Source organism: Castor canadensis, chromosome 2 (genome assembly GCF_047511655.1).
Source record: "Castor canadensis chromosome 2, mCasCan1.hap1v2, whole genome shotgun sequence".
Lineage (NCBI taxonomy): Eukaryota > Metazoa > Chordata > Mammalia > Rodentia > Castoridae > Castor > Castor canadensis.
This window is the reverse complement of record NC_133387.1, coordinates 73,063,967-73,082,059: the sequence shown is the minus strand read 5'-3', so window position 1 is coordinate 73,082,059 and position 18,093 is coordinate 73,063,967. Positions and strand designations below refer to the sequence as shown.

The 18,093-nt window shown below is 37.6% G+C and overlaps 1 protein-coding gene across 3 annotated transcripts in view; it reads right to left on the bottom strand.

Moving 5' to 3' along the window:
* Positions 1–18,093, bottom strand: part of Znf277 (zinc finger protein 277) — a 137,130-nt gene that overhangs the window by 43,797 nt on the left and 75,240 nt on the right. For all 3 annotated transcript variants that reach the window (XM_020171697.2, XM_074065048.1, XM_074065049.1), the window contains exon 5: positions 5,097–5,188. In XM_020171697.2, the coding sequence (XP_020027286.2) occupies positions 5,097–5,188 (92 nt within the window). The remainder of the gene's footprint in view (positions 1–5,096; positions 5,189–18,093) is intronic.

Genomic DNA, 18,093 nt, shown 5'->3' with positions numbered 1-18,093 from the left:
CACCTGAGAACATGTACCGCCCCACCCCCTGCCAGCCAGAAGCAGCCAGAGGATCAAACTGCACCCCAGTACCCCTTTTCTTCTCCCTCTCTTTAAGAAACAAAAAATGGGGGAATGATAAGAACTGCCCCTTGCCACCATTCTGTAACCTGAGCTGCAGCTGGTCTAATCCCTTGCAGAACAAAGCCCACTGTCCCTTATCTCCTGCCACCTCCCTTTGCCTGCCCCTAGCCCTTGCTTCAGCAGCTGGTCTCATCCCTTACAGAACAAAGACCCACTGTCCCTTATCTCCTGCCACCTCCCTTTGCCTATCCCTAGCCCTTGCTTTCTCCCAAATGCTACTTAAGGCCAGACCCACCGAGAGAAGCTGCTGCGCCATTTTTTCTTGGCCAGCCAGCTTGCTTATCAAACTCTTGGACATGAGATACCTCTCATGAGCATCCTTTGTGTGTGATGTGTGGTGTTTTCCTAACAGGAAGCAAGTCAATAAACAAAATATAGCATATAAATAGAAACAAGGACAAAATTCACACAATCATATCAATAGAGGCAGAAGAGCCTTTGAAAAAAATTCAACATTCCTTCATAATAAAAGCCCTGAAAATATTAGGATTAGAAGGATCCTACCTCAACATAATAAAGGATATTCATGACAAACTTACAGTCAACATTTTACTGAATGGGGAAAAACTGAAAGCAGTTCCTATAAAAGGTAGAGTGTCTACTCTCTCCACTCTTCTTCAACACAGTTCTTGAATTCTTAGCTAAAGCAATTAAGAAAGAAAAAGAAATAAAACAGGAAATAGGAAAGGAAGAAGTCAAATTATCCCTATTTGGTGATGATATGATCCCATAGTTAAAAGACCATGAAGATTCCACCAGAAAGTAGTATCAGCAAAGCAGCAAAACACAAAATCAAAATACAAAACTGAGTAGTTTTTCTATTTACCATGCTGAGAAAGAAATCCCCAAAACATTCCCATTCACAGTAGTCTCAAAATAAAATAAAAAACAAACAAACAAAAACCAACATAGGAATAAATCTTACCAAGAAGGTGAAAGACATCTACCTCTACAGTGAAAACTATAAATCACTGAAGAAAGAAACTGAAGATACTACAAGATGGAAAGATCTCCCATGTTAATGGATTGGTAGAATTAATGTTAGTAAAATGGTCATATTACCAAAAGTGATTACAAAATCAGTATAGGTACCATCAAAATGCCAATGACATTCTTCACAGAACTAGAACAATAATCCTAAAATTCACTTCAAAGCACAAAAGATCCCAGAGAAATTCTGCGGAAAAAGAATTATGTAAAAGATATTACAATACCTGATTTCAAGTTATACTGCAGAGCCAAAGAAACAAAAACGGTATGGTACTGGCACAAAAAACAAACACGTACATTAATGGAATAGAATACAGGATCCAGAAATAAACCCACATAGCTTTTGTCTGATTCTCAACAAAGGTGCCACAAATGTATGTTGGAAAAAAAAAGGACAGCCTCTTTCACAAATGGAAAGCAGATATCCACATGTAAAAGATTGAAATTAGAGCCACATCTCTCACCTTGTACAAAAATCAACTCAATGTAATGTGTATCAAAGACCTTAATGTAACATTTGAAAGTACTAGAGAAAAGCATATGAAAAACAATTCAAGATGTAGGCATTAGACTCTAATACTTCAGGAAATAATAGCAAGAACTGATAAGTAGGATTGCTTTAAATTTAAAAGGTTCTGCACATCATAAGAAACAGTTACTACAATAAGACAGTCTGCAGAATGGGAGAAAATCTTTCCTAGTTACTCATCTGACAAGAGGTTAGTATTCAGAATATATGAAGAACTCAAAAAATTAAACACCAAAATAACAAATGCTCCAACTAACAAATAGGCAATTGAATAGACAGTTCTCAAAAGAATAAGTACAAATGTCCAACAAATATATGAAGGAATGTTCAACATCCTTAATCATAAAGGAAGTACAAATAAAAATGACATTGAGACTCCATCTTAACCCAGTCAGAATGTCTACTTATCAAGAAAATGAACAACAAATGCTGAGCAGGATGCATGGAAAATATGAACCCTTCTAACACTGTTGTTGGGAATGTAAGTTAGTTAGTATGGAAATTAATATGGTAGTTGTAAAAATAGAATGGTCTGGCTATGCCATTCAAGTATATTCTCAAAAGAATGTAAGTCACAACACAATAGAGGTATCTGTACATCTGTTCACAACAGCCAAGTAATAGAATAAGCCTAAGTGCCCATAAATGAATGAATAAAGAAAATGTCACAAAGAAGAACAAAATTATGTCATTTGCAGGAAAATGGATGGAACTGAAGATCATAATATCAGATGAAATAAGCCAGACTTAGAGAAACACTGCATGTGTTCATTTATATGCAAAATCTACATTAAAATAAAGGTAGAAAAGTAGAAGGAGGACTATTTGGAAAGAAGGAGGGGAGTGGGGGAGAGGAGACGAGAGGGGAATGGGCACAGGGAAGAATATGATCATTATATACATATATATACATATTATATACATGTATGAAAAGTTATAATGAAACCCATTAGTTTGTATAACTAATATATGCTATTAAAAAAGAAAGGGAAAAAAGTATTTGAACTACTAAAAATAGTAAATCAAATATTTTTAAATCAAGGCATTCCCAGATAATCAGAAACTGAAAAAATTCTTTGTTAGTAGATATACCCAGGAAGAAACTAAAGGGACTCCATTAGGCTAAAAGGTAGGGACACTTGATAGGAACTCTAATCTAAATGAAGAAATCAAGTACTGGCAAAGGTAATTACAAAGGTGAGTGTAAGATGATGTAAGTGTATTTTAAACACCTCTCTTATTCTCATGTCTGGTATAAAACAAATTATATAACATGTTCTTGAGCTTATAATGTATAAAGATGTCATCTGCATCACAATAATAGCACAAAGGTGTGAGGAGGTGACAAACTACATTGGTATAAAGTTTCTGTGCGTCACTAAAATTAAGTTGGTATTAACCTGAACTACACTGCTTTAACATTAAATGTTAACTGTAGTCTCCAGGCCATCACTAAGAAAGTAGCTCGAAAATATAGTAAAAGAAATAACAACGAAAATAAATCATATTCTAGAAGATATATTTTTCAACACAAAAGGAGGCAGTAATGAAGGAAGAGAGGAATAAAAAGACCTAAGACATATCAGAAAGCAAATAGCAAAATTTGTTTTGTTATTTGGAAGAGACAAATTCCATCTAATTAGTAATTACATTAAATATAAATTAAAGGCTCCAAAAAGTAAACAATCAAAAGGCACAGATTGGAAGAATGGATTATGAAAAACATGATCTAACTATGTGAAGTGTATAAGGGACATACTTTAGGTTTAAAGTTACAGTTTGGAGGAATGAAATTCCGTAGTCAAAGGTGGGTGGGGGAGGCAAAAGAGTAGCTACGGGGTAACAAGGCAGTACTTGCTCCTCTGTCTTTATCCATTATCTACCTCCTTTGTCTTTCCTTATTTTTATGTCCCTATGCTGGAGAACACAAATGTAGGCCCGCAATACTGTTAACACCGTGTGACAGCCTTACATTCTGAGAAATGGGTTGCTAGGCAATTTCACCATTGTGCAAACATTATGGAGTGTACTTACAGAAACTCAGATGGTACAGGTGGATCACTCAACATGGTCTCTTGATGCAGTCAAGAGATGTGGTAAACATGAGATTTATGAGACTGCTGCTGGCCTAACACAGCATACTGCTTTAAATAGTAAGTGTTTTAAATAAGTAGAAAGAGTATGCTCTAAAGTAATGATAAAAATATACTATAGTACACATGATTGAGGGTTGGGTCTTTGAGCCAGCCTGATCTCCAGAGATCAGGGAGAGGCTGTAGACTGCTCTGTGATTTAACCAATGATACCTACATAATGAAGTCCCCCAAAAAAACTCCAAAAAAATTTACAAATTGAACAGAAAACAAACAAAAAGGTAGAAGGAAATTAAGGAAAATATAGAAAGATTGTGGCAAATGTAGGGGAAATGTAAGAATTAGACACTGGGGGGGAGAAGAAGGGGGTGGGGAGCAGGAGGAAGAAGAAGGGAGTCAGGGGGCAGGGGGGAGAAATGGCCCAAACATGTATGCACATATGAATAAATGAATAAAAAAAATTAAAAATAAATAAAGAATTAGACATTTGAAAAAAAAACAACACACTAAAGTGCAGTGGAGACTGCTGGTTAGTGGATACACCAATGTGCAGGAGAGAGACAGGTCCTGAATTCTTGGGGAAAGAGCATAGAGACTTAGCATTCAGGACCCTCCCAGCACTTACCTATCTTTTCATTTGGCTGCTCCTGATCTGTGTCCTTTATAATACAATTGTAATAGTAAGTGAAGTATCTTCTTGAATTCTGAGTCATTCTAATGAATTATTAAACCAATTAAACCAATGGAAATTATCAATGGTAACTTCTGACTTTGTAACCAGCTGATCAAAGCTCAAGTGGCATGGGAACCCCCTAAACTTACGGTTGGTGTCTAAAGTGGAGACAGTCGTGTTGGTGACTGTGCCCTTTAACCTGTAGAGTCTGAAGTTAACTCCTGGTGACTAGTGCCAGAATTGAACTGTAGTACATCATTTGGTTTTGGACCAATTGTGGTTGGTGACACAACTAACAATTCTCTAACTTCTTTTTTAGGACTTTATCATTTTTAATATTCAAAAGTGAAAAACCAAAAATTGCCAAAGATTTAGAGCTAAAAAGTTAGTACAGGCAAGTGCATCTGCAGTAGTTTGTTGCATATGGTCTTGCCTGCCAGCCAGTTTTAAAAGGCCTACAGTATTAAGTATAAATCTATTTTTTGGCATTTTAGAAGATTTATTCTCCTGCCCTGCTTAGAGCAACCAGTCCATCTTTGACGTTAGGCATAAAAAAAAAAAGCATTGTTGATACAGGAGAGGGTCTGAGGGCAATACACAGAACTTAATTTATATAACTAACAGTTATGGATATTTAATGGCTTCCCAGATTAAAAACAGTAACACTTAAAGTTGCATGATAGCAAACCTGTTTCCGAGGAATTCCTCACTGCAAAACATACAAATGCCATGAAAATTGGTATCATTTCGTTCTAGTTGCTGTTGTTCCAGAATTTCTTTCTGTAAAGTATAAACAGATTTATGATATTATTTTTAATAAGTGCACAGTTAGTGAATGAAAAATGTCAGCCTGAAAGGAAGGAAAAGGAGGTGGAAGCACAAGGGAGTATATAAAAGTTGCTAATACTTCAAATTTTTCCATTCATGTCTTTGCAGTAAAACTCCAAGTCTGCACTATTAAGTGCCTATAGATCACTCCAGTTATATAGCTATGTAGATAGTCAACAAGGTAAGGCCTTACCATCTTTTCTTCTCTTTTTGTCAGTCATATTTTATCCTCATCTGCTTCTAAAACCATAATGTGGTGAGTTCTTAACTTGCTCCTATCCTTAAATCTCAGTTTAGTTTGTAATCAAGTTCTGATCAGTTTTCACTCAAAGTATCTTTCATATTACTTTTCTAAACCATCTCTAATGTCATCACCCTGAGTCCAGTTTTTATTCAGTTATGGGATTACTATAAGTAAGTCTTTTAGAGATTATAAATCCTTCTTCTATCATACCCACTTTCTTTTTTGCTGCTAGAAAAACTTTCATTAGACATTGTTTTCATGTGATTACCTTGCTATACTTCAACTCAAATAATTTATTTTATTTTTTTTTTTTCATTTTTCTTTTATTATTCATATGTGCATACAAGGATTGGTTCATTTCTCCCCACTGCCCCCACCCCCTCCCTTACCACCCATTCCGCCCCCTCCCTCTCCCCCCCCTCAATACCCAGCAGAAACTATTTTGCCCATATTTCTAATTTTGTTGTAGAGAGAGTATAAGCAATAATAGGAAGGAACAAGGGGTTTTGCTGGTTGAGATAAGGATAGCTATACAGGGCATTGACTCACATTGATTTCCTGTGTGTGGGTGTTACCTTCTAGGTTAATTCTTTTTGATCTAACCTTTTCTCTAGTACCTGTTCCCCTTTTCCTATTGGCCTCAGTTGCTTTAAGGTATCTGCTTTAGTTTCTCTGCATTAAGGGCAACAAATGCTAGCTAGTTTTTTAGGTGTCTTACCTATCCTCATCCCTCCCTTGTGTGCTCTCGCTTTTATCATGTGCTCAACTCAAATAATTTAAAATATGCTTTGGTTATGTCCTGCTCTAATCAGAGTGGTCTTTCTTTGAGGTCATTCTGTTTCCCTTTGCTTTTTCATTCTTATATATCTTTACCTGTTCATCAAGGTCTAATTTAATTCCTACTTCTGAACACAGCACAACAGTTAACTCACTGAAACACTGTGTTTCCAGATTTGAAATCTGGCTCTCATTTACAGTGGTATTTTATTTAACCTCTGTAATTTCTAGTTTCCTCATTTTTAAGATAAAAATAAAATGCTATCTCTTGGGCCAGTCATGGTGATACATGCCTGTAATTTCAGCACTTGAGAGCCTAAGGCAAGAGAATCATGAATTGGAGGCCAGTTTGGGTCACACTGCAGGACTCTGTTTCAAACAAACAAACAAAAAAGAAAACAAAATACACAAAAATACTACCTCACAGCACTGTTGCCAAAATTAAATCATATAATTTATGTAAAGAGCTGAAGTTGTACAATGGTTCACTAAGTAGTAGGTATTACTGTTATCCAGCCCACATCAATTCTTGTTGCCTATTACCCATTATCTCTGGTAATTATTGCCTGTTTTGTCTTCTGTACGGAAATGGAAAATCTTTGAAGTTAAAAAAAAGTCCCTATGGTGTTTTTATATTACATCTGTAAACTTCTTTCTAGTTTCTTTTATAACATGGATCTCAAAATAGGCACTTCATAAAACTTACTGTTGATCCTTTAAATATTTATAGAATAGCATAAAAATGAGCTAGCATCTAGAATATTAAGTTATACTATGTGGCATTTCTGGAAATGTATCACTAAACACCTACAAATATTACTCCATTTGAGACAAAAATTAAGAAGCTATCTTGATGAAAATCAATTCAATGAGCTTCTGGTTTCTGCCATGAGGCAATAATGGATATCAGACTTACCCTTCCACAGTAAAGTATTATAAAACAAATTACTCTATATATTTTATGTTTTTAGGTATGGGATCACAGCACAGGTTGTGATTCTTGAAAGAAAAAAAGTAACACATTATCAATTTTCGGTTATGATTTTTCCAAACTGCAGCACAGGGAAGTTGTCCGGAAGAAAAAAAAATGGAGTTCAAGATGATAATGTGTACGGGATTTGTGGTACAATGAGCTAGAAAAAAGAGAACTATAGAGAAGGAGCCCAAGAAACATGGCCACTACTAAGCTACATATATACAGGGCAGATAGAGGAGTTTCTGAGGGCCATGAAGCTTAACTGAGATGCTAGTAGTAGCACTAGAATATACTAGAGTTCAGACAAGGAGAATGGAAAAGCCTGGGTTCAATACTTTAGGCACAGAGCAAATATAAAAACACTTTTTAGAGTCAGGTGCCAGTGGTTCACGCCTACAATCCTAGCTATGTAGGAGGCTGAGATTGGGAGGTTCAGAGTTTGAAGCCAGCCCAGGCAAACAGTTCACCCTATCTCCAAAATAACCAGAGCAAAATGGACTGGAGGTGTGGCTCAAGCAGTAGAGTGCCTGCTTTGCAAGCGTGAAGCCCTGAGTTCAAATCCCAGTCCCACCCCCAAAAAAAACCCTGCACTTTTTCGTTCATGAAGGTTAGGATTTTATGCTGGTAGTAAGTACAGAGAAATAAATGGGGTAAGTCTAATAATGTCAGAAAATTTTAATAATTATCTTTTTCTTCATTTAGGTGAATCTTATATAAACTAAAATTGACAGTAAAAGTCAAAGAAAAGAGTTACTGGAAAGAGAAAACTGAAGTTTTACATAGTCTGATTATAAAATAAGTACTACATTGGCAACAGAATTAGCAGCAAAACCAAAACTCAGCAGATAAAGTTCTTGATAATGAAAACTATTATGATCTTATAATATGATTCAGCATGCATTTTTCTGCCTGTTCCTGTTTTCAGCCCACAAAACTTCTAACTCATGTAATTAACATTCTGGCTCATATTTCTCAAGCTCATGATGATCTAACCCCAATTTTGTCCAAAGAAAAATCTGACTTAGCTTAACATTTTCTTTTAACACAAATATAAAGGACTGAGTGTCCTGCCCCCTCCCCTACTAAGGATTGCACTCAGGGTCTCCTGCTTGAGCCATGCCCCCAGTCCCCACACATGATTTCTAAAATACTCCCAATGTTTTTCACATTATAACTTTAAGAAGTAATTGAACTGTTCTACATGATACAGAGTCCTTGCTAGGAACAATTACTATCATACTGCATTGTAATGCAAACATGTTTTACTTGAAGGATCTTTTTGCCCTCACACATGAATCTAAACCATTGTACTCTCTGTTTGACTTTATTCTCTCCATTTACAGTCATTTATGCTTATTTCCTTTCATTCGTGGAAGCTTTTCATCACTGTTAGTGGATTTATTTAAGCTCCCAACTACTGGTTGCAGTTAGTGGTTTTGGTTCTGCACCCATCTACATCTTATTTCCATTTGCTATCCTTTGGTTAGACTGCTCTTCCTTTTAACCTACAAGAAAACTATAGAGCCTCCCAAGCCAAGCTAAAAGAAAAAAATTAAATTCTAAACATAAAATTGTCAAATATTTTTGGTACCCGAGAAAGAGGAGGTCCTCTTCTTTGGCAGATAATGCAATTCTAACAGGAATGCTTAATCTTTTATTTCTGGGCTCTTTGCTATTTAGATCTGCTGAGGTTATGAGATACCACACACATAGGAAAGACTCTGCCCATATGTACATTTAAAAAGTATGATTATTTGATATATGCAGATAGAAGAAAAAATCTGATTTTATATGGACCTTTAAAAATTAGCGTATAGACTGGTGCAGTGCCTTAAGCCTCCTTAAGCACTCAGGAGGAAGAGATTAGGAGGATCATGGTTCCAGGCCAGCCTGGGCAAAAAGTTCGGAAACCCCATCTCAACCAATAGTTTGCCATGGGGTATGTACTTGTTATCCTCAGCTATACTGGGGAAGCACAAATTGGAGGATTGCAGTTCAGCCAGCCCAGGCATAAAGCAAGACCCTATCCCAAAACAAACAAAAACCCTATCAATGCAAAAAGGGGTGACAGTGTGACTTAAGCAGTAGCCTGCCTCTGCTTAGTAAGTGCCAGGCCCTGAGTTCAACCCTCAGTACTGCCAAAAAAAAAAAAAAAAATTACTCTATAAATCTGTAACAAGTAGACTCTATCAGAAAATGAAACAACTAGAACTGGTACTCACTGAAACCTTAAGTGACATAGTAATGGCTCCCTGTTTTATACTGAATAAAACCCACAATTTTTAGCACAGTGTTCACAATGTTCTATACTGGATTCTAACATGGGTTTTCAAAAGCTTTCTCTCATATTGCCTTCCCATGTAACTCTAAGTTATAGATAAAGCAAGAACACAAAGCATGTGTACTCTTATCAACAGAAATTCTAAACTACCTGTTACGATTTGTTAAGCCAATAAATAGCCTGAAGTCCTTGCTTTAACTTTTTCCCACTGGAGTCCTCTACCGCTATCCTTCAATACTTAGTCTCAATGTTACGTCTCTGTGGTGAGTAAAAAGAAAACTCCATGGGTAGTTAGGAGCTCTGTATTCTTCTAATTTTAACTAGTATTACAGGTGACCTTGGGTATAATTCTTCTTCATAACTCAGTTTTTGGAAATCTTTAAATTGCCTGTGAAACACTACAAATCATTAAAGTGACTGTCCCAGAACACTTTTGTACTAGACGTGGTACTTGTTTTTACCAGTTTATGGCATTCAGCTGGTATCTACATTGCTGGGTGATCAGGAAAACTGTGTCCTAACAATTTCTGGTAATGGAAAATGAGCTCCTTTATGTTCTGGGCAGTTTTTTATAGTATATTCTGAGTAAATACTTGACAACTAAATTTATATCCCTGGTGTGACAATATACATTCTACAAATCTGAATGTTCTCAGAGGAGAAGGTTTATAACACACTTGATTATCTCTTACTGGCAAAATGTTGGTACTTACTATATGATTTAGATTTCGTATATGATATAAACTGGAGACCTTCCCACAGCAAGTTGATATTTGTTTAAATAAAAATAATAGCTTACTGTATATGCAAACTATTGTAAGAAAAGGGATTTATTTTGGTAATGGTTTTAAAGGTCTTAAAAGTTTCTGTTAAAAAGTAACAACTGACAATTTTAGAAATATACAGAGACATACAGAGAATTTTTACATAGCTATGGGGTTGGGACTTGGAAGAGTAGGTTTTTACTTCAAAAAATAATCATTTGGGGAATGGGCATGGTGGATCACTCCTGCAGTCCCAGCTAGTCAGGGGGCAGAGGTAGAAGGATTGAGGTCCTTGGGTAGCCTGGAGACCCTACCTGAAAAACAAACTAAAACCAAAAAGGATTGGAGTGTGGCTCAAGTGGTAGCATGCTTGCAAGGCCCTGAGTTTAAATATATTTTCTTTTGTCTTTATTTCTTCTCTTTTCTTCTTTCCTTTGTAAAGCTTGCCAACTGACAGAATTAGCTGTAACATGTTTAAAGTCATTTATGAACAACAAAAAAATAACATTAGGAGACAATCCACAGAAAGCACCAGGAAGAGGTATAAATCAAAGTCCTTTAGTGTTGTGGTTTTATTTTTCTAAAAAAACTTATGCTGGGCTATGTACTAGGTTTTAGTCATGGATTTAGAGTAAGGAGATGAAGTGAATTTCACAGACGTTATATGTTTGAGTTTCTCAAAGCAGCTGATAGAATTTTCATTATAAAATTGGCTTGGATAAAAAACATAGTTGTAAGAATACAAGATGAGCTTATATACTAGGCAATGAGTCATAATAACAAGCTGTATGTTTTTCTAATGGTTATAAAATGTCAAGTATAAGAGCAAAGGGGTCAGTGCATCTTCATCTTTATTCATAAGCAGAAAACAGAGTGCAACATTAATCAAACAGATGGTGCTTAACAGTGTCATAGGGGATTGACACACAGGTAGAAAAGAAATATATGAGTTTGGCTGAAAATTATAATAAAAATAAGGCTGCCTCATGCCTGTAATCTTGGCTACTTGGGAGGATTGTGGCTCAAGACCAGCCCAGGCAAACAGTTAGTGAGACCACATTTCAACCAATAAAAACCTGGGTGTAGTAGTGCATGCCTGTTATCTCAGCTATGTGGGAAGCACAAATTGGAGGATCTCAGTTCAAGCTGCCTGGGCATCAATCTGGGATCCCATTCAAATAATACCTAAAGCAAAAAGGGTGTGACTCAAGCAGTACAGCACCTGTATGGCAAGTGCAAGGCCCTCAGTTCAAACCTCAGTACCATAAAAACAAAAAGAAAAACAAAGCAAAATTCAATCCACTTAAGAACAAGCAATTTAGAAAATAATTATTTAGGTTGTGAATTTATATGCATGGAAGCAAAAACCTAAGAGGAAACCTTTGAACCCAAAAAGGTTAAAAGGAAAAATTCAATGGAAAAGGCTTATATTAAAAGAAGGAAGTAAAACTGCAGCTGATATTATTTAACTACAGATATCAAAAGCATTTCCTAGATACTGACAAGTAATAAGAGTTTGCTGGCTCAGTGGGTATGTGAGTGGCTGTGAGAGAAAATAGCACACTCCTAAGGTTCCTTCCCAACATAGCCCAAAGGCAGCAGAACCTGCTGGGAATTCTCAGTAAAGGGACCTCGGGGCACTCCTGTAATACAGAACACAAGTCTCCTCACCAAAGTTACAGCATTGCTCAAAAACTCCACAGGAAGGCAACAGAGAATCTTCTAATTCTACTGCTTTGCAGTTCTAGAACCATGGGATATCTCTGAGGTATCTGAGATTATTTCATTCATACCTTCACGGTTTTACTGTTTCTGTCTGACATATTGCAGCATAGAAATGGGAATACAAGAAGAAAAAAATAGGGTAGACTTGGAAATAAACTGAAAATAAAAAAAGTAAAAAGAATACACATATACACACAAATTCAAACCTAATGGTGGACCCCAACTTTGGTTCTCAGCTTTCTTAGAAAAGGGACACAAAACAGGCAGAGGGTTTCTGTAATACAGAATTTGACTGGCCCCTGTCCAGTCCTGGAAGTTAACTTATAAACCCTAAGAATTTCCTGAGTGATTGGATTAACTATTATTCACATGGGCTCTTTAACTATAGCTGATAGTTTATGCTAGCGAGATATCTCAGGATAGGGACTGGCCAAGCCAGAAAGACCAACTCCGTGATTAGTGGGTTGGGACTTTGAGCCCTGTATCAGCCCAACTTCTTAGTTGGGGCCAATGATTTAATCAGTCATGTCTACTCAATGAAACCTCAGTGAAAGCTCTGGAAGCCAAACTTTCAGTAAGATTTTCTGAAATCTTAGCAATATTCTAAGTGCTGTCACACACTGTTGTGCTCGGAGGATGGCACATGTCAAGAGGCAATCATAACTCTGAATTATGCAATCTCCCAGAACGTGTCTTTTGTGTTTCTCTGTTTGGCTTGTTCTGGTTTGTACCCTAGTGCTACAATGACATTGTAATCCTAAATAGAGTTGTTTTCCTGAGTTCTGGGAATCATTATAGTAAATTATTGAACATGAGGGAGTAATGAGAACCTCTGAATTTGCAGCTAGGCAGTCAAAGAAGGTGGTCTGGGGACTCACCAATATACAGCTGGTGTCTGAAATAAGGACAGCATTGAGGAGGAGTGTGCCTTTAACCTATGAAGTCTGGCCTAACTCTGGCTAGCTGTATCAGAAGTCATTGTAGGTACAAAATTCACCTAGACTAGAACAAGCAACATAGAGTTGTTTTTCAAAACAAGTTAATCCTCACGCAAAGCCCATTTCAAAAGTCAGTAAAAACAGAGTAGAGGTGTGGCGCAAAGGCTGTTATGATGGATTACAAACACTTGCTGTCTTTGTAAATTTTATTGGGACTAAGAAAACAATACCTCCCAAATATGATATTTTTTGGCATGCTAAGAATGTTATCTAAAGAGTATTAAAAGGACTTCAAAGCAGACTCAGAACCAAGGTCACTTTAACCTTGTCTTGCTTCTTCCTTACACATGCAGGGAGAAGTTTTCCACAAAGCTCCCTTATCTGTCTAAATTCTAGAAACACCAAAGAAACAGTAACCTCTGGCCCCTTTCCTGAGCTTTCATTAACTAAACTCATATCAAGGAAGACTGAAGTGTGTCAGCACACCTAGACAGATTTTTGTCCCACACCACTATTCTATATTTCAGTTCCACAGAGAACCATTTTGTATTCATTGTCTGTTCTCCAGGCCCAACAGATTTTTGTCCTAGGCTAGTATATGCTCTCCAAACCCACCAAATTTCCCCTAAAATCATTTACTGTTCCCCTCAAAATCTCTCCATTTCTTGATCTCCCCTAACATAGAAGAAGTTATATTAACTTGATGAATCGTGTTGTGCCAATGAGTAATCACGTTTCTGTGATTTTCTCCGTGTTGTGATTTCTCCCTTTTGCATGTTAATCAATTTATATACTTGTTCTCTTTTTTAGCTGGTAGTTTATTCCACAAAACCTTCAGAGGGTGCAGGGGAAATTTCCCCTGCTCTTACAGTTAAAATTTTCACTTCTGTTTTTCCTCCATTTAGGAACCTGAAATGTTACATTTCTAAACTCTCACACAGTTATAGTCACAGGCCTCAGAAGATCATCCGGAGACATTTGTGTTCACACTCTCTTATAAAAACTGCATAGTCCTGGATGATTCCAAGATGGCGACTAGAGGGAGGAAGCAGAAAGCGTGCTTCCTGAAGTAAACTCTTGGAGAGATGCTGGAGATACACCTGGCAGGAAAAACCACCAAGAAGAAGCAGAACTCTGACAACTCCACACCCCCAGCCTGTGCATAGCAACCCCCCCCGCCACATTAAATGGAGAAACCAGGAGAGCTACCACGCTGCCAAATGCCAGCTCCTACCCTGCTTGGGAGACCACCAGGTGAGCAAGTAAGTGGCATATGGTACACCCTGGGACAAATCAGCATAGCCCCCTGGACAGACTGACCCCCGCCCAGGGAAAAAAGAAAAAAACCGTGAATAATAAACAAGCAGCTGAAAAAAAAAAAAAAAGACACATGACAAAGAGGGCAGGGCGCCCTGAGCTCTGGAGAGTTGGGGAGGAGCACCCCCTCATGTGAACTGTAAATAGACAAGCCGGAGAAGTCAGGAGTGGCAGCTCCCACCCAGCAACCTTGGAGTGGGGAAGCTTGTAACAGTGGCTGTCGTGTGGAAAGCTCCACTGGAGGGGGGGTAGGGCACTTCCCCATGCGAACTGGTAGGGCACTTCCCCATGCGAACTGTAAATAAACAAGCCGGCTGGGAGAAGGTGGGTATGGGGCCACCTCCCCCAGTGTGCTTGGAGAGGGGAAGGCATCCAACAGCAGCTAAAGTGTGGCATGCTCCACTGCAGAGTGGGGGAGGGGAACCTTCCCAGGTGAACTCTAAAAAAAAAAAGACTGGAATTGCGGTAGGGCTGTATACTGGAGAAAACAAAAGGGGCATGCGTTTAGGAGAACTCTAAATAAACAAAGCCTGCAGGGCTAGGTGAGTGTAAAGCTCACTCCTGAGATCTGCAATAAATAAAGCCTGCAGTAGCAACTGGCTGACAGTAGGTGGCAGGTGAGTTGCAGCCTCAGATAGTTACAAAGCTGTCTCCAGATTCCTTTTTTTTTTCCTTTGATGAGACTGAAACTGTATTGGATTTGAACTTGGGATTTTTTTCCCCCCTTGATGAGACAACGTCAGAACAACTACTCAGACACCAACACCAGGACTGGATGCTGAAGGACTAGCACCAAATCTATTAAGACTGAAACTTTACTGCATTTGAACTTGGGAAATTTTATTTATTTATTATTATTTTTTATCCTCTCTCTGTCTTTCTAATGCTTTGGTTTTTTTCCCCCTTTTTCTTTACTTTCTTTGCTTTCCCTCTCCTCTCACCCTTCCATTCTAGGTATCACCTTCGTTATGATTATAAGCTAGACAATATTGAATTACACACAGTACAGGGACAGTAACAGTAGCAAGGGCAATGATGGGAAGACAGAAAAAAGAGGGAAACCAGTTTCCCCCCAATAATAAATTAGTACAGGGACCAGAGGGAAATGAAGAAAACAGATACTCAGATCCAGACTCCAACAAAAGGAAGATAAACTATGCCAAAGAACCCAATGAAGCTCACAAGAACAGACTGAAAGAAGAAATCCTGCAAGTAATCAATGAGAATTTTATAGAGATGATACTGGATATGGTCAACCAAAATGTACAGGAAACACTCAAGAAATTCTAAGACAACAAAAATAGAGAATTTGAGAAAGCACAAGAACAAATAAAAGAAACTACAGAAGCCCTGAATAAACACCAAAGTGAAACAAAGAACATGATAAATAAAAAGATAAATGAACTCAGGACGAAAATAGACAATATTAAAGAGCAAGCGACTCAGGATATGGAAAACCTCAGAATAAAGAACGAAACAGAAATGCAAAACAAAATGGAAGGCCAATCCAGCAGACTCGAACAAGCAGAAGATAGAATCTCAGAAGATGAAATGGTAATGAAAGGAAAAACTAAAGAACTATTAGTTAAACAACTCGAGACCTGTGAAAAGAAAATGCAAGAACTTACCGACTCCATCAAAAGACCAAACCTAAGAATCATGGGCATTGAAGAAGGAGAAGAGGTGCAAGCAAAAGGAATGAGTAATATATTCAACAAAATAATAACAGAAAATTTCCCAAATCTAGAGAAAACTATGCCCATACAGGAAGCCTCCAGAACACCAAACAGACCTACCAAAATAGAATTACCCAATAACATATTATCATTAAAACAACAAATACAGAGACTAGAGAAAGAATATTGAAGACTGTAAGAGAAAAAACAAATAACATACAAAGGTAAGCCCATGAAAATTACAGCAGACTTCTCAACAGAAATATTAAAAACATTAAAAGCAAGAAGAGTTTGGGGTGAGGTCTTCCGGGCACTGAATGAAAATGACTTCAACTCTAGGATACTCTACCCAGCAAAACTATCATTCAAAATAGATGGAGCAATAAAAGTCTTCCATGATAAGCAGAAACTAAAACAATATATGACCACAAAGACACCACTGCAAAAGATTCTTCAAGAGATTCTGCACACAGAAAGTGAAACCCAACTTAACCATGAAAAGACAGGCAGCACCAAACCACAGGAAAAGAAAAAGCAAGAAAGTAGAGAGTAACCTCAACTTAAGAACACACAATCAAACCTTCAAACAACTAAGACAACTAAATGACAGGAATCACCACATACCTATCAGTACTAACGCTTAATGTTAATGGACTTAATTCACCCATCAAAAGGCACTGCTTGATGAAATGGATTAAAAAGGAAGATCCAACAATTTGTTGCTTACAGGAGACCCATCTCACTGACAGAAATAATCATAGGCTTAGGATGAAAGGTTGGAAGAAGATTTACCAAGCCAATGGCCCCCAAAATCAGGCAGGAGTAGCAATACTTATCTCTGATAAAGTAGACTTCAAACCTACATTGATCAAACGAGATAAAGAAGGACATTCCATAGTAATAAAAGGGGAAATAGACCAAAAGGAAATAACAGTTATCAACCTATATGCTCCAATGTCAACACATCCAATTTTATCAAACAGGATAGGTAAGACACCCAAAAAACTAGATAGCATTTTTTGCCCTCAATGCAGAGAAACTAATGCAGATACTTTAAAGTGACAGAGGCCAATAGGAGAAGGGGACCAGAAACTAGAGAAAAGGTTAGTTCAAGAATAATCAATTTAGAATGTAACACATATGTACAGCTATCCTTATCTCAACTAGCAAAAACCCTTGGGCCTTCCTATTATTGCTTATACTCTCTCTTCAACAAAATTAGAGATAAGGGCAAAATAGTTTCTGCCTGGTAGTGAGGTGGTAGTGGGGGGAGAAGGAGGGTGCGGGAGAAAGGGAGAGGGCGGGGGAAGGGGGGAGAAATGACCCAAACATTGTATGCACATATGAATAAAAGAAATAAACAAACAAACAAACAAAAAAACTATATAGTCCTTGATGGGGGTCAGGATATGCTACACTAAACAGGCCTGATGGTTTGTGAAAATGGCAGAGGTAGGAACTTCATCCTCACCTTCTCCTTTCCCCTCCTCTAAAGCAGATCATAAAATTTTCTTATACCCAGAGGAGAGGAACATCCTTATCGCTGAGGACCAAGGGACAGAAAAGAATCTGAACAAGAAAGCCTTTTAAGTTTATTGTCAAGAGATCATACTAGCTTTGTCTAATACTTCTTCATAACTACCTACTTTATCAAATTTAGACAAAAATTAAAAAAAAAAAAACCACAGCTCTCCCTGTTTCTTTGAGACTCCATTTCCTTCTGAAAATTCTTGTGACAGGTGCAACTTTTATTTAATACATTTATAAGCTTTTCTCTCGTTTATCTGTATTTTGTTTTAGGGATCTTAGCCATGAACCTAGAGAAGGGTGATACTACAGAATCATTCTCCAAAGACATTAAAGACCTGATCCCCAGCTTGGCACTACTATGAGTTGGTAGAAACTTTTAAGACGTTTGGGTTAGTGGGAGGGAATGTGTTCTCCCAGGGGATTGTGGAACCCTGGTCTCCCTCTCTCCCTTCTCCCTGTCCCTCTCTCTCTGCTTTCTGCCTGCCTCCTCCTCCATATACTTCCACTGCCATGTTTAGTTTCACTGCAGGTCAAAGTCATGGAGCCAGCTGACCACTGACTAAAATCTCTAAAACCATGACCCAAAATAAGTAACTCCTCTTTTTTTTAAGTTTTCTCTCTAGGTATTT